General features: G+C 41.6%; 1 protein-coding gene across 1 annotated transcript in view; it reads left to right on the forward strand.

Annotated features, from left to right (window-relative positions):
- Positions 1 to 1,610: 1,610 nt before the first annotated feature.
- The window catches only part of SMG1 (SMG1 nonsense mediated mRNA decay associated PI3K related kinase), a 59,493-nt gene continuing 39,560 nt past the window's right edge, over positions 1,611 to 21,543 (forward strand). The window contains exons 1-9 of the mRNA XM_063171935.1: positions 1,611 to 1,765; positions 10,514 to 10,677; positions 13,625 to 13,780; positions 16,311 to 16,447; positions 18,687 to 18,745; positions 19,447 to 19,660; positions 20,397 to 20,522; positions 20,617 to 20,689; positions 21,369 to 21,466. Of these exons, the coding sequence (XP_063028005.1) occupies positions 1,677 to 1,765; positions 10,514 to 10,677; positions 13,625 to 13,780; positions 16,311 to 16,447; positions 18,687 to 18,745; positions 19,447 to 19,660; positions 20,397 to 20,522; positions 20,617 to 20,689; positions 21,369 to 21,466 (1,116 nt within the window). The 5' untranslated portion in view covers positions 1,611 to 1,676. The remainder of the gene's footprint in view (positions 1,766 to 10,513; positions 10,678 to 13,624; positions 13,781 to 16,310; positions 16,448 to 18,686; positions 18,746 to 19,446; positions 19,661 to 20,396; positions 20,523 to 20,616; positions 20,690 to 21,368; positions 21,467 to 21,543) is intronic.

The raw sequence follows: 21,543 nt of genomic DNA on the forward strand, positions 1-21,543 counted from the left end.
AGATATTGCAATTAAAAAAAGATTTTGTCTACTCATGTCTCTTTGCTGAATATCTAACTAAACTATTGTGATTTTTCATAACTAAGGAATAGCCTGCTGTCAGGAATTGGACTTAATGAATCAGCTAATGTAAGTTTCCAGACCTTGCAGGAAAAATAAAAATATGCCAGAGACAGTGTACACACCTTTTTTTTTGGGAAACGTCCTTAGAATATCTACCAAATGGAGATGACCTTTTTTCTCGTCTTGGAATTGTCTGCCTCCCTGGTAAGAGACAGACTTTGCCAACAGTGGGCACCAAATGCCCTTCCGGCAGCTGTGAAGATAGCTTTGGAGGATAGCACGGACAGCCATGGAGATACATGGATGTGCATCCGGGCTTAGAAGGACACTATTTGGCTTTTGAAATGCATTTTAAAAGGTTCCTGTAAGGAAGATGGGGGAAACCTTAGGGATTCAGTGTTTAATGTGGGCCTGGTCATCTTTCTGCTGATGGCTGCTGAACATCAGACTCCCCGCTATTGATGGACGGGCGGTGTGCCCTAATGGGAGAAGCGTGGGGATGTTCCATCCGGAGGGACACAGCTCCCCACAGACTCCAGCCGGGCGTGGGGCAGCACGGACAGACCCGTGCGGAGGGAAGGGGGGATGGCAGCAGGGCAGGATCCGCCCCCCGGCCCCGCTCCGGTCCTGTCAGCCCTGGCCGCTCCCGGGTCTCAGGGGCCCCAGGACCCCCTCACGCCTTGGAAACCTCGGAGCGCCGGGGGTCCCCTGAGGACTCGGGGCGTGAGATCCCCTGGCTCCCCTCAGGACTCGGGGTCTGGGATCCCCGGGCTCCCCTCACAGCTGGGGACTGGGAGCCGCCGCCTCCCTCTGTGTCGCGGGCACACCGGGGCTCCTCAGGCGCCAGGGTGCCCTCGAGGCCCGGGGTACCCTGACCCTCAGGATATCGTCTTAAACTGCGCCCAGGGGAGGTTTAGGTTGGATATTAGGAAGAAGTTTACAAGAAGGATTAGACACTGAAATGGGCGGCATAGGGAGGTGGTGGAGTCACCGTCCCCGGAGGAAAGACTGGACGTGGCACTCGGTGTCATGGTACAGTTGACGTGGTGATGTTCGCAGAGAGGTTGAACCCGATGATCTCAGAGGTCTTTTCCAACTCCAGGGATTCCGGGATCCCTTCACGCTGCTGGCGTTGGGACGCCCCGGCTGCCCTCCCGCCCGGGCTCCCCCGGCAGCTGAGGGCTGTCACCGGCTCCCCGCAGGGCCGGGGGCTGACACCCCTGTGACCGCCCGGGGCGGCGCCGCCGGCGGCCAGCCGCTCCCGGGGGAGGCGCGGGCGGAGAGCAGCGGGGACCCCCCGGGCGGGGATCCCGTCCCGCGGCTGCCGGAGGCGGAGCCGCCGCCCCCGCGCCCCGTGCCCGCCCTCCCGGCGTGCCCCGCGGAGGGGCGGGCGGCTCATGTCCGCCATCCCGGCGTGCTGCGCGCCCGGGCAGCAGCCGGAGCAGCCGCGGCGGCCGCGTCCCCTCCCTGCGCTGTGAGACAGCAGCACCGCCCGCGGAGCGCGAGTGAGGAGCCGCCGCCCGCGCCTCTCCCCCCGCGTCCTCCTGCTCCTGCTGCTCCTCCGCCCTGTCCCGCGCCGCTGCCCGGCCGGCCATGCCGTCTCGGGCAAGGTAATGAGCCGCAGAGCCCCGGGGTCTCGGCTGAGCGGCACCGGCAGCAGGCAGCACTACCACCCGCGGGGCTGGAATGACTGGCAACCCAGGTGGGCAGGGCTGGGGCCGGGGGCGCGGGCTCGGCGCTGTGAGAGCGGGGCGGGCGGCTCGGCCGGGCCCCACCGCCGGGCCTGGGGGAGCGGGGCGGCGGCGGAGCCACTTCCTGGCGGCCGGGCCTAGCGCGGGAGGGCGGGCGGGCCCAGGCGGCGGGACGGGGCCGCGTCTGCCGGAGGCGGGACGGGGCCGGTGTGTCAGCGCTCGGCGGGGCGGGAGCTCCCGCGGCCTGTAACGAGTGCGGCCGGTGGCCGGTGTGTGCCTGCGGGCAGCGCGTCCCTGCCTGGCGGCCGCGGCGCGGGGGAGCGGGGGTGGGCTCGGGTCCCGTATTCTCAGCCTGGTTTTCAGCTGGAGCACGGCCAGGGAAGAGCTGAGGCTGCAGGAGTACCCGTGGTTTTTTGAGGGTTAACACCATACTACCTAGGTTTATTTTGGATTTTTTTTAAACAATCTGGGGAGAATAGTTGATCTATATAAGCTCTCAACCCAGCCTAGTAAAAATGTGTTGTAAGGTTTTAGGTGTGTTTACATCTGGCACGTTTTAGTAAAATTCAAAATCTGTTCACTTCTTTAGTTAGATGTAGAGAGTGTATTTCAGCTCCTTATTATTTCTAATCTATCTCCTGCTAGTGTATTTGCTCTGCTCCTCAGTCTTGCTGTTTTCAGCGTCAAAATTGTCATGTAGAAATCCTAAAAAAAATTGGTGTTTCTTAGGTTCTTTAAAAATATATGATTTTAGAGTTTTTGAAAGTTTTACACAACATGGGACCCTACTTACAAACTTTCCAGTAGAGACCAGGGTGGCACATGCTTGGGAATGTATTGACAGGTGATGGTTCCAGTCTCATGTAGTTTGGACTAGAAAAATTGGGTAAATGAGAAGGTCACTTCAGCATTTACTGTGAAAGAAGCTTTCCTTTTGCTTGAACAGCAAACAGGCTAACAGCTCAGACTCTAGGGCCAGTACTAGAGGCTGTTCAATTCTTAATGGTGTATGGGGCATGGTTATTTAAATTCTAATTTCTTCTGTGATTGAGATACTTGGTCACATAACTTACTCTTTTTTCCTCACTTAAGAACTTATGAACATTATTGGTGACATTTTCTTAGCGCATCTAGATTTTTTTGGGAGAGAATTAAGAAGACTGATCTCTTACTCCTTACCTACTTCTTCACTTCAGTTTTCCTGGCTGCAGTGTGTAATTCTGGGCCCTAACTCATGACCTTTCCACCTGGAAGAAATTGGATGTGTCTTTGCAGTGGATGACTTCTATAAATGGATTTTTCATGAGTTCTGTCTTTTTATCTAAAAAATACATCTTCTGAGGGCTAGGAAGCTGATTTTATCCAATGCAGTATTGCCTACAGAGGCTTCAGTAGAGTTAAGGGTGACAGTAAGAGTGTAGCTGCAGAAATGCTTTGCCTGGTGGACAGGTTTGAGAAGTTACCTCCACGTGTGGCTCTGGTGTGTCCCCTGTAGTCCGGTGCCTCCTTAGCTCTCAAGTGCAGCTGTGTGACCTGGGCTGCTGAAATAATTGTCACAAATTGCCTCAAAGCCACAGCAGAGCCAAAGCTCTGAGAGCACCAGGGGAAGTGTGGCAGCCTAAGGGAGCCTCAGCATGGATGGGGCCTTGTTCTGTTTCCATCACACTGTGTGAGCAACAGCTTCTGCTAAGAAATTGCCAACACCTCTGTGCTGGTCCTGACACTTCTCAGAACTTAACTGTATAATTTCCTTTAAATGTATTATTATTATTATTATGGATACCAGGAATCAGAAACATTCACACAATCCCAAGCACAGCACATTTTCATCTATGTGCAGTGCTCCATTTTTTTACATCTCAGAAAGATTGGTGATGGGAAACCTGAGTCTACACTATGAATTTAAGGACAGTGCAGAGATTAAATCAGTCTGTCTATTTGGTGGTAACTAATTTTTGAAAGTGATTCACATGCACGGTTGAAAGGAGATCTGTTATATAAAACTGACAGTCTTTGTTTCTTTCATAATTTGAAATATGATCTTGGACAAACCCCACAACACAAATATACCCACATATTCTTTCCTTCCCCTTTCTGCTGGCTGTTTGTTCCATTTACTTCAGGTGATACTGGTAAATGCTTTCTTGCAGGGTGTGGAAGAGGTGAAGGAAGTGGCCCAAGCAGTGAAAGCTGTAATAATTGTAGCTGTCTCAAGTTCCTAAGGGTAAAAAAAGGAACTGCTGATACATGGGTGTATCATCAGATGGATTGTTTTCAAATGCACTTTTTTGTGTGTGTAAAAGTGACTAGATTGATTTTCATTAGTAGGTCCAGATTTCCTCTCAGTTTTTAGTAATGCTGATCAGCACTGGGGCTTGTGGTGAACAGAGTGTGAAACTGAAAGTTGGAGTGCACAGCTTTTTTTAAAGAAAAAGTTTTTAATGAAAATGAGATTTCTTTTGTGTACGTGTGGATGCAGTCATACATCATGGACTGGTTTTCCAGCAGTGTGTGTGCAGATAGAGCTGCCCGTGTTACAGAGGAAGAAGTTGTCCTGATGTACAGGGGGTATCACTTTGTGCACTGCTGTGTGCCAGACTCAGTTAATAGCAACACAAAAACTTTGTAGACAGATATTGGATGGATGTGACAGAGAACACTGAAGGATTTCTTGAGAAGACTTGATAAGATTTTGTTCCCCCTTCTCCTAATCTTTGCAGCTGTCTAGACCTTTGCTTCTTTCTTTTTTTTCTCTTTGTTCAGTAGATCTCACTGCATTTTCCCTGTTACAACTCTTGGGGCAAAAAATCAAATGATTTCAGTGTGCAGGCCTTGTGTGTGAGCAGAGTTCATTTGTTAGAGTGCTGAGGGCTAATTATGGACTGAAACAAGCAGTCCTGCTCTTTGGGAGGAAATGCAGGAGTGTGAGTGCAGGGTAGCAGGTTAGCAAGTGCAGGGTGCACCATGGCATTCTTGGGTGAAAGTGTGAAAAGGAAGATCAGATTTTAATTAACAGGACCTCTCTCCCTCCCTCACCTATCATAAATGTAGGTTAGAAGGGGAGGATGTGTGTAAAACGACATCTTTCACATCTGAGCAAATTTCCAGAAGTATCCTATTAGGTTTTAGTACTGAAATAATGAAAATGGCATGTGTCCTCTCCTACAGCATAACTCAGTGTTACAGGTTACTAATTTCTGTTAGCATGGTGCTTGCCAAACCAAGTTACTGCCTGGTCCTCATGGGTTTAAATCCAATGAGACAAGACAGTAAAATATGGTCTCCTTCCAGGTAGATTGTGGCCCAAGCAGCCCTTCCAGCAAATTGTCTGGAAGTTTGTAACTGAGGACAAGTACCCTGTCTTTAATTCAGACAGGTTGGGAGATACTGGCAGGGAGCAAAAAAACTCATTAGACCAAATGGCCCAGGAAGGTGCTGCTCAGAGCAGTGCTATGCACATGGCTGTGAGGGGCAGAGCAAGCACTCACTGTGGAAATTGTCTGGTCATAATGCTGCATCCAGGCAGTGAATGACAAACAGGTGATGGTAGCAGTGCTGGGTAGAAGGAAAGTTGAGACAGAGACTCTGTTTCTTCTGTGCTTGCATGTACAACAAAGTACCTGTAAAATTTGTTAGCAATAGGCTGAAACCATTGTTTGCATAGGTGGGAGACCTGAAAGTTGGCAGCATAGAGGTGTTTGAGGATGTTGCTGTGATTACCTAAGAATGGGTGTAGGGTCATGCAGGGTGAAAGTGGATATGACTTCTGCCCCTTCAGGGGTAGCTGAGAGAGAGGAGAGCCAAGGCTGAGATAGGGCAGGACAGAGAAAAGTCGTCAGTGATGTTAAGGCAGTTTAAAGAACGAGATGTAGGATCAGTTGTAAGGTTCCATTGTGAAAACATCAATGGAAGCCTTGGGAGGAGATTCAGTGGGCTGCATGTGGGAGATGCTGGACAGGAATGGCTTCAGTTCTGGAGTTGCCGCCATAATTCTTGATCTCCTTTCACATTTGTGTTAAGTATGATGATAACTCTTTGATCTCACACCTTCCCAAGCTTTTTTTGGGTTTTGGTAAAATGGAGGAGCTGAAATTTGTAATGTAAGAACCTTTGTTTTTAATGTGAAGATAGAGGAGAATGAGATGTGAGAAAGATTAAAGAAGATGAAAGTGTGTCAGTGGGAAGCAGAAGAAACTTGGAAGTGGATTGTTTTCCATTCAAGAACAGCCATACTAAATCAGCCCAAGGGTTCAGCTAGTTCAACATCCTGTACCCCAAAATGTCTGTTGGAATTCACCTGTGGAAAAAGAAGAGGATGTGTAAATGTGATACCCTTCCCTGACATTCCCTTCTCATAATGCCCAGTGTGGAACAGAATGAAATTGGTGAGCTACTGTCTAAGAAGAGAGGGACACAGAATCAGAGGTGATTTGAAATGCTGCTGTGATGGCAGGTAATTGTCCAGCAATGGAGCTGGCAGAATTGCAGTAGGAAGATAGTTAATTAGTTATTTCATGAATAGGAAACACAGCCACTTGTATTTTCTCAGCACAGAGAAGAAGCAGAAGTTGGCTTTGGGGTGGGCTCTGGCTTGGCAGGATGGACCAAGTGATGAGAAGATCATGGCAAAAGGAAGCTCTGCATGCCAGTGGCAGAACAGGCAGAAACTTGGTGGGAAGCTGTTAATTTGGGTGAATACAGTGACTCTTTAAAGTTTTAAATATTTTACTGATAAAGAATTTCAGTAATTAAGAATTTATCGACATTACTTCAAATAAACTTGGCAAATAGAGCAAGTAAGCAAATGAAATCAACTGACTTGGGTAATAATAGAGCTCACTCAGTGGAGTTGCCTTGGAATAAATCTTTCATGTAGGTTCTGTGCTTGGAAATAAAATCAAATAGAATAATTAAGTGATTTTTGTCTCAAAATATTGTCCATATGGCAGGGTTGTTCTGAAAAAGCTACACATAATGAACAGTATACACTAGATTGTAGCAAGTTTCTTGGACAAAAATTATTAAGGCTTCCATATAACAAAAATAACAACACATTTTTGATCTATTTTTCTTTTTTTTTTTCTGGGTAAGTTAAACTAGTTGCTCTTAGCTGTGCTCTCTTCAGTCAGACAAATTGGTAAGTCAAATTATATTTATATTTTTGATGAAATAAGATAGTAGACTTATTTTTGAAAAGTCTGTTTCCTTTTGTATGCCAGTGGAAAAAAAAATAAGCAGCCTTTTTGGAGAGGGAGGACACACTAGTGGCTATTTCTGCTTATTTATGTGGGTGAACTATTTTCTTTTCCTGTTGGACAAAGGCAGGTTTAAAATCACCCTGCAGAAAACTGGATGCAGTATCTTCCGTTTAAAGATATTGCTAAAGCAGTGTCTGCAGCCACTTGGTGGTGATGGGCAATCTTCCTCCACAACCAGACACAGATGAAAACTCTCATGTGAGCTCTTGGAGTGCTTTGTTTACTCTCCATCAGTGGGCTTTTCAGGTAGAAGTAATGCAGTGTAGTCTCTCATAAAGTGCCAAATAAACTTTAGAAGCTACAGTATAAGGTAATCATAGTCATGTTCATCCTTGTAGTTTCCCATTTTGATTTCATCTAATATAGCATTTGTATTTTTGCTTTTGCTTATCTGTTGCTAACATTGTACATTGAGACTCTATCAATATATGATGTTTGTTAGATGTGTGGCAATGTCAATGTATTTTACTTAAATTTGTTGTTACATAGGATAATTCTGAGCATTAGGTCTGTCATGTAACCTGCCATCTGCTTGGTGCAGTTTCAGTGTAAATATCCCCATGTGAGCAGAACTGTGCCCTCCTGAAATGCAGGCATGGGCTGAGGTGACCAGCACTACAGTCCTGCCCATTGCCTGGGGGAATGGCTGGAGGGAGGCAGAAAATGTAATTATTTTAAAACTTTGGCAAGTACCTTCACACAGAGTGCCTGCCTTTGAGTTGTGAGGGGCTGTCTTTCAAAATAGCAACCACATTGCTGTCATGAGAAATGGTGTCTTTGAGAAATGGGTTTGGAAATGGAGTGTGTCTGCCTGTGAGCATGCACAGCAGTGTCACCCAGGTGTCTGGAGCACAGGGGCAGGTGGCAGGTGCTGGGACACAGCCCCAGCTCTTGAGGAGCCCTTGCCACAAGTGCCCAGAGTGGTGTTGCAGGAGCCCACAGTGCAGCTCTGGAGTTCCCTTTCCCCTGAGGGTGGTGAGTGCCCCTGGGCAGCTGGAAATGCTCAGGTCTGTCAGTCCTCTGCTCTGCCTCTGCTGTGCAGCTCCTTATGAGCTCCTTCCCATTGGAAATCCCCTTTCCAGGCAATACAGGCCGCAGCAGTTGGTTGGTCACAGGATACCAGCATCTTTCTAGGATGATTTTTGTCTCTGCCTCATAAAGATAGCCAGGAGTTTCTATCCTATTGAAGCTAAACATTTATTATAGTGGGAACAGTGTTGTCAGTGGGCATTATTGTCTCTTAAATTGATATATAGGAGTACAGTTATGTATTTTTTACTAAAATTGGACTCACCTTTATTTGGTGATAAAGTGTGAGCAGGTTGGCTTGCAGTTGGCTGTTCCAGAAGCCAGAATGAAGTGAGTGTGTGGGTTTTCCTGGGGAAACAACAGGCTCACGTATTTTACCACAATGGAAAATTTTACAAAGCGTTCGCAGGCTGTCCTGTGGGAAGTGGGGTTAGCTGAGAACATGTGTAGTCCTTCAGCTGATAGGGATGTACAGAACAGTGTTAAAAATTGTGCATTTAATCAGCTTTTCTACAGACGTAGGAATTTCAGTGTTAATGGCTGACAATTAGAGATGATTCAGTTTACAGCACATTGCCTAAAAAAAAGCAATGCCCTTTGGGAAGGTAAAGGTAAGAAGCCATCAGTACTTCAATTTGTCAGCTGAAAATTTGTCAGCCTGTTTCATTGAAAGGCTAATGTAATTGCTCAAAGTGAACTGGGAGGTTTTAGGGCAGGGAGATCTGGGGTCTCTGTGTATGTCTGTACATGATTTGGTCACATTTGAAGTTCATACCATGTGAAGTGCAGAACTTTCCTGTTCAGCATAGCTTAGGTGAATGATGGTGGAACAATTGAATAAAGATTTTTACAATCCTAGTTAACTGTCATGAATAAAGACTTTTACTAAGGCTTTGCCTCTAGAGTAGCATAGCCTATTTTTCAAATAGTCCAAGCAAGTGCCCAACAAAGCAGTAGATGTGATGGCACAGTGGGCACTGAGTGAGAAAAAGTGTCTTACTGTGTATGTCTAAAAATGAACTTGCTTACAGTGCAAAAGGGAATAATACCTGCCAAGCAAATATAACATCAACCTGCACTGTGAGAACATGGGAAAAGTACAGTTTTCTTATTGTTCCAAACTGATAATGTCTTTTAACATGCTCAGGAGAATAAAATGTGTGTCTTTAATTCCAGTTAGTTTTGCAAGTGTCAGTGCTCATGGTATTGCTCTTCCAGTTGTACTGAGGCCGAGCTGTGTTGGACAGTAGCAAGGCTTTAGTACTGCTTAAGTAACAACTGCTTATCAAAAAGTTTACCTGTGCTTTTCCCTTTTGGCCTTGAGATGTATTTCCCTTTTTCCTGAATTGTCTACCAGTTCTAATTACAGTGTTGTCTTGCAAAGGAAAAATGAAAGAAATTTTCTTTAAGGACATGTGGTGTTTATCCTTACACAAATTGTAGTTAATTTACAGAAGTGATCTGTCCTGCTTTTTTGTTAAATAATTAAATGAACTATCCAAAACTTTAAGTAAAAATAGTAGATCTTTAGCTTGTTGTGAGTAATCTGAATAGTCTGATTCTAAATACACTGGGGTTGAGTGAAATTTTGCTGACTCTCCCTTTGGATGGGTATTGCTTTATTTGTTTTAGTGTCATCCCCCCATCATTGCTTGTAAGAGTGCATTTGAAGTGATTGGTTCAGTTTGTGTTCTAAAGTCTCATGCACACATGTTTATTATTAAAGTCCTGTATGTTTAAAAATTAAACCACTTAGTGTGTCCAGGGAGAAGAGTTGATTTCATAATTCTAATATTTTCCCTTAAAAGTTTAGTCTGGTCTATATCAGTTTTCTGATATGAGAGTGGTTCAAACCTAATGCAGATTTCTTTTTAAGTTGCCTTTTATCTGCAGACATTTACACTTAAGGATCACAGCTCTTAATTTCCCTTTCAGTATTTTCACAGTGAAGTCTGCTTCCTTCCTTTTTTATTTTGTAAAAACTTCAGATGTGATTTTTGTGCTGATCATCAGTTACATTCTTCCATCTAATAAGAGGGTTTATGTTGCTGAGTAAGGCCCATGGCATATTACATAAATGTTCATCTGTAGATCAGAGATGACTTTCACAAATGGTAGGCTGTGTCATCCAGCTGTGATACATACCTGGACCTGGTTGTGTTTTATTTGTCACCTCTGGGAAGTAATGTTTTCCTTGTACAGACATGCAACTGGAAAGAGACTTGAGAAGGTCATAAGAAAAGGCACTGGCACACTAGAATGCATTTCCTTTGCATGTTGCTGTGATAGTTAGTCAATTCCTGTCCCAATGTGAATTTAAGGTCACTTTTTAAGCAACAGGTTAGACAAACAACTTTTTTGACATAGTGAAATACATTTGGGATTGTCATTTAAATATGCTGCATTTATAAGTGAATGTGAATCCCACTCCTGTTATATCCCTACATAAAAAAAATATTTTTCTCTTTGTAGAACTGACAGTGCATCAGCTGACCAGGACAATTTAAAATATTCTTCATCCAGAGATCGGGGCAGTTCTGCCTCCTATGGATTACAACCCTCAAATTCAGCTGTGGTGTCTCGGCAAAGACACGATGATATCAGAGTCCACACTGACATACAGAATGAAGAAAAAGGTACCCAGATTGCTGTTTCATGTGTGATTGTGAGGGGATGAGCAGGGAAAGGCAGGAAACTGAAATGGTGGAGAAACTCTTATTTTGTTTTGCTTTTTTTTTTCCCTTCCCCCCCCAAAAAAGCTGTGAACTGATTTGTCTCATTGCCACAGTATCAGTGTTTGGGAGATTTGTCAGGCCTCAAAGAATTGCTGTGGTTGTTGTGAATACTGAGAAAAACATGCAGTTGTGTTAGGAGAAGAATGCAAGAAGAGCTTGATGTGTTAACAGAATTAGTGCTTTTTTCTGAAGAGTGATATTCTGGATGTGTCTGGTCTTCAGGCTGTAATTTCTTCCTGAATAGTCTCCAGTACTTCTGGTATTGGATTAAATGGGCTACAAGGCTGATCTATTGCCTGTTGCAGCTTTTCTGCACCAAACTGGAATCTTTATTCAGCAATCAGTTCTATATTCTTGTAATTAATGTCAGTTTCTACTTTCATGTACCTCAGTCTGACTTCATGTAAATCATGTGATGTGTGATTCATACATTTTTACTGGTTTTGGTTTTTTTTATCCTTAGGATGTAAATACTATCTCTAGGAAATAACTGAACAGTCAGAATCATATTTTTTCTGTAATTATGAAAAGTCTATATTCTGATTTTTTTTCCTTTCTTTAATTGCCAAATACAGATATCAAATTGGAGGATTTCTTACTTGTAGAGTCAGTTTTGACTATGTAAATCCTCAGGCAGGCCAGACTCAAGAACCAATCTCACAGGAACAGTAGTGTGGGAGTTTTTGTTCAGGAACCTAAAAAGTATTTGAACTCCCCCCACTTCTCTGGCCTGTAACTGACTCTAAATAATTGCTGTATCTTAGGGGAAATTACAGCTGGATGCAAATTGATATTTTATAAGTAGAAGGTAGTGTTAGTTAGTAGGTGGGAGAAGCATGAAGCATGTTTATCTGCATAGTTTGAGAACCTTAAGATTTGTTTTACTTCAGTAGAGAAACTGCTTAGGAGGTGAGTGTATTTGTCTGTCTGCTAATGTGGAATGTTGTACTGTGTTTAACACAGACTGGCATAGGGGGTTGTTCTTGTAATTTGAAGGGTGCTGGTATTTAAAGAATGTACTGGCAGTGCAGTGAAATAGTAAGTTTTGGACAAATTCAGAAAAGTAGTTTGTGAAGTTGCTGGGGAAGTGCCATTTGAGAAGAAAAATGTACCTGGCTCTCCCTCCAGTGCTGTGTCTTGCAGGGCATGTCTCTGCTAGCTCAGCACTTTGTGCTGTTCTGTTCAGGTGTGACTTGAAAAGAAGTGATTGGGATATTCTAACTATAAAACCAAGTTCCAGGTGTATCTAGTTCATTTTTGTTATTGGAGAATTTTGTAAGCATAAAAATGCAGAATAGTTTCTCTGTTTACTAAGATTTTTCAGTTCATCTGTTGGAGTCTGTCAGCATGGAATTTTCATTTGAGATTTTCTGTCCTGGCTTCCATACGCCCCCTACCCACCTCCCCCCAGTTTCTGGTGTTAGTAATAAAAATCACTTACAAATTGATGATTTTTGGAAGTTTTTCAGGTTTGAAAACCTCCAAGGATGTGACTCTTATGTTTAGGCTCAAATGCATTATTGCTGTTGGAAGTTACTTCCTTCATAGGACAGTGTGGTTTGTTCTGACGAAATAAAGTGAAAATGGCACACTTGTTAGTTTCTGTTTAAAAACTGAGCTGTAAAAAACAATGTTGTAAATCTAAATGGATACAAACTATCTTTGCTGTAATTGTAGTTAACCAATTACAAGTGAGACCTTGCACAGGGTTTTCTGTAATGGTAGGGCAGCCCCATGGGTATAGGGATGCACAAATGTATACTGGTAGTTAATATCTGCATTTTATCAAATGTTTTGCCTTAAAGAAACATTTGTTAAATCCACTAAGGTCCAGGTTCACCTCAGTGTTTGAACTCTACTTTTTTATCAATCCTTTAGTCTCAGTAGGCAGCCTCTTATGGGGAGCTACCTCTCCTTTTCCCCAGACCTTTTATACATTGAAGCAGATGGACTTGAGGAAATATCTTTTCTGAAAGAAATCTTGCATGTTTTTTAATGTTCTAGATTTAATTTTATTGGTTGATTCTTCTATGTCTTGGACAAGGAAGGCACTTCAGAAATGTTCCTTGGAGCTCTAATACATTGAGTGAAGGATTGGGCAGGCTCAGGGAACAGTTTCACTTCTCTGCAGTGTTGAGGGGAAGAACCTGCTCCTCAAAGTGGTGTGGCAGGCTGGAAAATTTCCAGTCTCAGCATTTGAGTAGGTTTATTCTGGTGGATCTAGGAGTAAGATCAACTGAATTAGTCAAAAATTATGCTTTTATTTTCATTTTCTATTGTTACCAAAGAATGTAGAATGTAGACTCCTTGAATGAGAATGATACCAGTATTACTGAAAATGTCGACCTTTATGTTTAAGGAGAGTTGTTCAATCTGTGCAAGCAGATCATATTTGTCTTTTCAAAAACTTTATTTTTTGGCCATTTTCCTTAGCTTGTGTGGTGGATTCATAGGAAAAGCAGAATGAAGATTTCATGTATATAAAGGAGCAAGTAAATTAAAATACCTAGCCATTTGTACTGGCAGTTTGACCTTGTATTTTACAAGGCCTTTCATGTCAAAGTAATAATAAGAAAACATTAAATGCAACAAAGTTGATATTAAAATTTATGAGAATAGTGGTTTTTTTTCATGTTCAGAAAAAAAAGACGAGATTCTTAATGTGTGACCTGGAAATTTACAGGAAATAACAAAACATTGATACATGTCAAAGTGAAGAAGGAAGCTAAAGGAGGTGGTAGAAGATAGAGCTGCTAATTTGCATATGAATTGAATAACTCACAGCTCAGCACCCTGGGAAATGTGTGCTCTGAGAGCCTGATCTAATGTCACATTGGTTTGTCCACAGGTGGCTACAGTGTCAATGGAGGATCTGGGGAAAATACTTATGGTCGGAAGTCGTTGGGGCAAGAGCTGAGAGTTAACAATGTGACCAATCCTGATTTTACCAGTGTTCCGCATGGGAATCGTGCTTTAGCCACAAAAGACATGAGGAAATCACAGGGTAAGGACATGGCTGATTTTCAGGAAGAGGATATCTCTTTGGGCAATATTTCTCACGTTCAGAATGTGAAAAGAAGTTCTGTGGTTATGCAGTCTGTATGGATTTTATTTTTTGTGATACATGATTAGATGGTGTTGATGGAAACTTGTTTTGCTCGTTTTTTGTCCCTTTTACTTTCCTTGTGCTGAGGCTTCCTCCATAGGTTTGGCAGATCTCTCAATGACCTGGCTTAGGCTGTAAATCTTTCAATTTCCTTTAGATGGCTTTTGAACCCTTGCTTAGATTAGCCAGATTTGGCAGAGACATCTCCAAGAAGGAGAACTTGCTTTGGATTTGTCGCAAATGGATGCCTGAGTAAAAAATTGTAATTAATGAGCCCCAGTGTGGGAAGAGCAGCAGTGGCTGGGAGCAGCTCAGCTGTTCCTGTTCTCCCTGGGCTGCAGGATAAGCAGTGGTCACGTCCTGTCACTGTGTCCTGAGCCTGCCACTGCTCCTGCTCCCTCTTGCTGAGGAACAGAGGCCAGGGAGGAGCTGGAAGTATCCTAAGAATGTGGGCAAGGTCTGGGGAGATGCAGCAAGAACAAATTTGGAGTTTCAAGAGGGTGCAGGAATGCTGGGCTTGTGTTTTTGAGGAAGAAGGCTTCACTCTTCCCACTGTTTGAGGTTTGAGTCATAGTTAAAAAAAAAAAAGTTATTCTAAGCATTTTTTGAATGGAAATAGAAACTTTATGACTAAGCACTGTCACTTATTGCATCACTTAGTATAAGTAGTAGTTGAGCCACTGGTAAAATCTGCCTGCTTTATGCCAGGCGCGTTATAAACATGAGGACAGGCTGTTTCTTCTCAAGAATTAATATTTCAGAGGAGAAAAAAGAATATTCGGTGTACTTTGCAGTGGAAGAGCTGAGGTGTAAGTGGTGCCATGACTGTTTCAAAAATGTGATTTTAGGAATGGATTAAACTCAGACTTTAGAATCCCATTCTGGTGTCTTGGTCTAAAGTTATGTAGTCCTTTTAGTGTCTTTTTATGTTTATGTAGAGGAAATAGAACACTCTTCAAATGAAAAAACTTTCTGCCAGTACTAAATAATAGTTAATTCAGACTGTTTTCCTGGGTATGTGAGCATCTCTTTAATACTTAAAACGTTAGGATATATAATTTTGGATTCCTGAAGTTGCTGCCTATGACTTGCATATTTTCTCTCCTTGAAATGTCAGATTTCAAGAGTTTGTCCTTTTGAACGTGTCTGTCTTTGATTGTTGTAGGTTTCAGCAAGTCATTTTGGTTTTTTGTGTCTTCAAAATACAATGGGATTATGCTGCAACAAGATTTTGGGTTTTAAGTTCTTTGATGTTTTCTTGTTAGTGTATTCATTAAACTATTTTTAAAATAGTCTTCTGTGAATTAGTGTGTGGCTGAGACCTTGCTGAATTTTCACAAAGTGGATGTCACAGGTATTTGTGCTTTGATTAGTGTAGCTTCATTTGTGTTCTTGGTTAATATTTTTTGCTTCTTTTTTTTTCTTAAAGTTATAATTGTGACTTAACAATTACCTGACACTATTGGGGAGTAATGCCAATGTAGATTAGCTATGAACTGAATAAAGAGAAAGCTGCTTTAGTCACACCAGATGAGTGATGTCTAGCAGAGTAGAGCAGAAAGCTCTGTAGCTGTCTTGGATTTTCTCATTAGTCATGTTGACTAAGAATGCCTCATCATACTCCATGAATCCTCTGATTTGAGCCACCATGAAACATCTAATGTTAAATTTATTGAAAGAAATTTTGCTTCCTTTTTTCAAATGAGGGCAATTAATTATTTGTATGAATTCATAGGTAATTTGTCCCTGAGGCAGGTGAGCTGCACTGTGACCATCCCTGGTATTGTGTGCTGTTGGCCAGGTTTGATGAGGTGTTGCCTTAGGAAGGTTCATTCTCCCCCATCGTGATCTGCTTAAGTGAACAGCCAGGTCCCTCTTCATGCTGGGGCCTTCTGTTCCTCAGTAAAGGAAGAGCAGATCTGTTTTCCTGTTTGAGACAGAACCCTGCTGCCTATCAAGAGAGAAAATATTGTTTGTTTGTAGTTGCCTGAACTTAAATCTGGTTCTTTGCTTCGGGAAGCAGCTTGTTTTTTCCACAAGGTTTTCTCGAAGTATTGTTTGTTGAATTATTTTTGTTTATTCTACAGTAAGTCTGGTTTAATCTTACCCCACACCATTTTTTTTAGTTCCATTTATGTAGAAGGAAACTAAGTCCAGATTTTTTGTGTAGAAGTAAGACACTTCTGCTTAGTTCTGAATGAGTTCAACAGGTACTGGGCTGTGCACATGAAGAAATGAAATATTTTGGTGGCTAAATTGGATTTTACATTTAACTTCCTTTTATGAAAGTTTAAAACCAATCAGGTTTTATTTTTAATTATTTTCTTAAATGACTATTATGACTTATTGATTCCACTCATACATGTATTGGACAGCACAGTACTGTTGATAAATGCTGTGGGAACAAATAAAGAATTTCTTTTTCCAGAGCGACCGTTGTCTTATTCTGACGAGTCTCGACTGTCAAATCTTCTTCGGAGGATTACTCGGGAAGACGACAGAGACCGAAGACTGGCTACTGTAAAGCAACTGAAAGAATTCATTCAGCAACCAGAAAACAAACTGGTCAGCAATCCTTCCTTTTCCATTGCATTGGGTAGTTCTTGTTTTATAAAATTGTCTTTTTCAAATCTGAGTATTGGCATGTGTCTGCAGGAATGATCTTGTATACAAAGAATTTCATTCCACATGAAAGGAGAGTGTATTCCTGGATTGTCTGTCTTGTTTCCATAATTCAGGAAATGTTTGATTAGAATGTATTGCCTTAAGCTAAACTGATGAATGCCTGAACTACTAATGTAGATTAGCTGTTACAGGAATTTACATGGCATGTGTGTGACTTTGTTTGACTGCTTTAGGAATAGCCTCTGGATCCCTCAGGAAGGAAACAGTGAGAAAGCAAAGTGTTGTTGTCTTGTTCAAGAACTGCTTCTGTATTTTAAATTAAAAATACACGGGTTTTTTATTCTTGTGAACAGCTCATCTTAGAGCTACTCAGCTTTCTAACTAAACATCTCTGTATGTGGGAAGAGAATTAAGTAAATCTTTGTTTTCATTACATCTTGAGGAGTTCTGGTGGTTTGCTGAAGTCTCTAATGTCCTCAAGTGTTTTTTAAGGATATGGGGATGGGAAGGGAAGTATCCCACTGTGGGTATAAATTTTTAATATTACGTATTTTGAAATGAAATATTAAAGAGCATATTGTCTGGCACATCTCCCCCACTGTTTTGGAAAGCTTAAGAGTTCTCCAAGTACTGAAAAAGCAGGAAGTGATGCTTTAATATCCTGCCACTCATTTGCAAGCAGTGCTCTGATACTTTAGCTGTGGGATCTGTGTCTGTCCTTACTCATAAGAAATTGGTTCATTTTCTCATTGTATGTTAATTAACCAGTGATAATTGTGCTCTTTTCCAAAGGACATGAGACTTGAATATGGGGAATATTCTGGTCTGTGCACCTAGGTGTAAGCAGCCCTTGTGCAAGCCTGGTTAACACTTCAGCTTTCCTCTTGTTGCTACAAGGGTTTAGGAAGTAAATGCTTTCCATAGTTATTCTGTGGTTACTTTTAGTTACTTCCATTATTCTCCATGAGGTTTTCCCCATTTTAAAATTTTATTTTGTAGCTGCATTTATTTAGGTTTATTGGTATCTCAGAATGTACTGAAATTGCCATTGTAATGTGTAAGTCAGCAAGGACAAACTTTGTTAGTGGTCAGAGTATTAGAAGTTTGTCACTTAGAAGCTCCTCTGAGCTCACTAATGAGAATAAGATCAGATGTCAAGTGATATCAAGGCCAAAACTTCATAATGGACGGTGTTTAACCTAGCAGTAGTTCCTGCAGGTCTTGACACTACACAGTGTACTTTAACTTTGGAGTTCTTTTCATCTTCAGTGCTGAAATACGAGTTCAGAGTCAAGTGGTAGAAGTCAGTAGTCTCTTGTTATCTAATGGAGTCCAGCTTTAGCTTCTAAATTATAGAGATGTCTTTTTCTTCTTAGCCTGTCTTGCAGGTACCAGACACATTTTCAAAATGCCCTTATGAGTTCTGAGGGGTCAAGCATGTGGATCTCTGTCCCTCCAGCCTCAAAAGCATGATGTTGCTCAAAACTTTTAAACAAAAACTGGCTACCATCCACAGTGTTAAAGAGGAATGTCTTTCTGAAGAAAAGAGAATGAACCTTTTTATTAACTTGTCAAGAAAACTTCCTGTTAATATGTTACACAGTTGCAGCTAATGTGTGATTTTTCAATCAGATCACTAAAGTGGCAGGGGTTTAGTGCATGTTAGGAAAACAGGTCTTTCTGATTATGGTTACTGAGAAGCACTAGTTCATCAATAATGCTTCACCTCCAAAATTGTATTCCATTTCACTAAAATGCAGGGTTGCCTAAATAGAAACTTTAATACTTCAGATTATGAGTTCCATAAAATTTTCCAGTGATACAGTTGATTTATTAGTGTTAGAAATTTGGGCTTTAGTAGATGCTACTCATGAACTGTGTGATGTGTCTTCCATGGTGATGTAATGTTATCAGCAAGAACTAAACATGGAACAGACCTTGATAGCAGGCTGCCAGTATTTTCATGGCTACTGTAAATAAATATCAAATATAACATCTAGGATAATATTGCAGTGTTGCTTAATATAGTTGATGCTAGTCTGCAGTGGCCATGGAAAGCATGATGGCATTCAAGGAGAACTGAGAGTGTTGTGTTTAATGTGGGTGTAAGCAGGACCTATTGTGGAGGCAGTATTGGGCAATTGCTGTGCTTATGCCTTTTATGTATCTTATATTACAGGTACTTGTTAAACAACTGGATAATATCCTGACTGCCATTCATGATGTGCTCAGTGAAAGGTAAATTGAAAAAATGCTCTAAAGGGGAAAAATAATGTCGGTATTAGTTTGAAATAGAGAGGGAAAAGTTTGAGAGAAAGTGATTTGCTAGTTTTGCATGGGTGTCCCATTGCAGGAACAGAATGAAATTGGGGGAAATAAAGGCTCTTAGGCATATCAACAGTTCTGTTGGGCTGTCTAGAGTACACCTCCCTTGGACAGAATGTGGAGGCACAAGTGTGGCTTTGGTGCTGTGGGTGGTGTGGAGTCTGTCTCAGGTGTGTTCACTCAGCTGGTGGAGCTGTGCACTGCAGTGCTGGGGTAGCTTCCAAAGTGAAATGAGTTTTTTTACAAGCTGAGTCATTTACATCCAATGAAGAATGTGTGTAGAGGATGCTGAGGTTTGTGTGGGCTTTTAGGTGCTTAGGTCAGTGTTATTTCCCAGACTCAGCTGCATATTAAGAACTATTTCTATTGGGTAGTGTGTTGCTAATAAAACAGCACATTTGCATACTTTTATTCCAGTTGATTTACTCCATAGAAATGATATTTCTTAGAATTTTATCTTAGCTTTGCCACTGCTGCCATTAAGTAGGAGAGAAGCAGCTTCATTTCTGCATCTATTTTCTTTTGCTTTAGAAAATGCATAATTCTGTTCATGCTTCTGTTTTGCTGCCATGGCTGGAGATCCCAAGTTTCTTTTTTTCTCTCCAAAATTACAGTAGCAAATTGCTTCAGGAATTGAGACAGGAAGGAGCTTGCTGTCTTGGCCTTCTTTGTGCTTCTCTGAGCTACGAGGCTGAGAAGATCTTTAAATGGATTTTTAGCAAATTCAGTTCATCCACAAAAGATGAAGTTAAACTTCTTTATTTGTGTGCAACCTACAAAGCACTAGAGACTGTAGGAGAAAAGAAAGCATTTTCATCTTTAATGCAGGTAAGACTACAAGTTAAAACATGATTATTAATGATTTTCTCAGTGCAATGCTTGAATGAAGTTTTTAAACTGGAATGAACAGTAAGTAATGCTATATTGACATAATAAATAAATATCATTACAACTGGGATGCAACTTTCTGAATGGGAGTATTTGATTCTGGTTAAATTAGAAAAGAATGACAAGTCACATACTTTGATGTAACTTTCTAGTATTTATAGCAAATCCAAGAAGAATCTTTTTGAAACAAAAAGATAAACTTATGTGGAATGGTACACAAAACCCAACCTTTTGATTGTTATATGCCACCTCCTATTTACAATTTCTAACTGGAATTGTGGGTAGATCTGAGAAGGAGTAGGATGTGTGCAGACAAGGTGATGTCCCTTTGTACAAGTTTTAGGGTTTCTTATTTTGGGTGTAGAAGAGCTATGGCCAGGTCTGTGCTCCAATTTAATAATTACTTTACAGAGCCAGAAAGCTTTGACAGAAGAAATAGGGCTTAAAATTACACAGTTGTTCTGTGGCTAAAGAGCTAAAGAAAAGTGTTCCCTGGCCCTGCCATATATCAAGCAAATGCCCCCTTTTTGTGATTATTTTCATGCAGTGTATGTGATGCCTTTTACATTTTGTTCCTGCAGAAGGAGTAGAGTTTTGTTGATTGAATAAAAGCAGTTTGTTCCAGTGTGTTGTCTCTCATGTTTAATATGAAATATCTGGTGCCTTTGCTTTTCAGCTTGTAATGACCAGCCTGCAGTCCATCCTAGAGAATGTTGATACACCAGAGTTACTGTGCAAGTGTGTCAAGTGCATCCTTCTGGTGTCTCGATGCTACCCACACATTTTCAGCACCAATTTTAGGGTAAGCTTTCTCTGTGCTTTGTGTTTGCTTTCTACAGTGGAAATGTTGGTGCATTAAGTTGGGTAATGGCTCTGTTTTCACAATTGCTTTCCAGGACACAGTGGACATCCTGGTTGGGTGGCACATAGATCATACCCAGAAACCTTCTTTGACACAACAGGTCTCTGGTAAGTTTGGCCAGAGGAGCTCATGGAGGGTCTCACAGCCTGCTCTGGCTTGCGGGTGTTGGGGGTTTACTTACACCAGTTTGGGTCTTCTGACACGGAAGTTTACACAAAACCAAACTGAGTTTTTGGCTGTGTAGCATGATACTTTATTCCTAACTTTTTAGCAAATTTACATTTTCCATTTTTTGCTGATTCTGGAAAAATGGGATGCTTTTTTCAGGGTACATTTAAACACCAATTGCTTTGTGCAGTCTTATAACAATCTTAAATTTATAGGTCTTAATATATCCTCCGTGAAAGGATATATTTTCTCCATAGTACTTTTAGAAAATCTTCCTCATAAAGATACTGTACTGGCATTTAAAAATGGGGAGAGTTTTTCCAATAGCTTTATCATTTTTCTAGGAGTTATTCATAGCAAGTTTATTATTCTTCTTGTGTCATAGCCCTAGATTCTATCCTTGATGTTTACTGATGTGGGGCAGAACTGAACCTTAAAATTATTTTTGCAGAAGGGCAGAAGAGGGAGATACAAATTGTATTTCTTTTAAAAACATCTAGTGTTAGTATTTTCATGTAGATGACCTCTTTGCTCAGCAACTTTTCCCTCAGAAATATGCAACTAAAATTTAATGATTGTATGTCACCCTGTATTAATTGGCTTGGTATTTTTGTACAGGATGGCTGCAGAGCTTGGAGCCCTTTTGGGTGGCTGATCTAACTTTTTCTACCACACTTTTGGGTCAGTTTTTGGAAGATATGGAAGCTTACGCTGAGGTAAACAAGACTTTATGGTATATACCAGAGTTAACTGTTATGGTTTTATTAATAAACCCACAGCTGTGATTTTTATG

Source organism: Melospiza melodia, chromosome 18, assembly GCF_035770615.1.
Source record: "Melospiza melodia melodia isolate bMelMel2 chromosome 18, bMelMel2.pri, whole genome shotgun sequence".
NCBI classification, from domain to species: Eukaryota; Metazoa; Chordata; class Aves; order Passeriformes; family Passerellidae; genus Melospiza; species Melospiza melodia.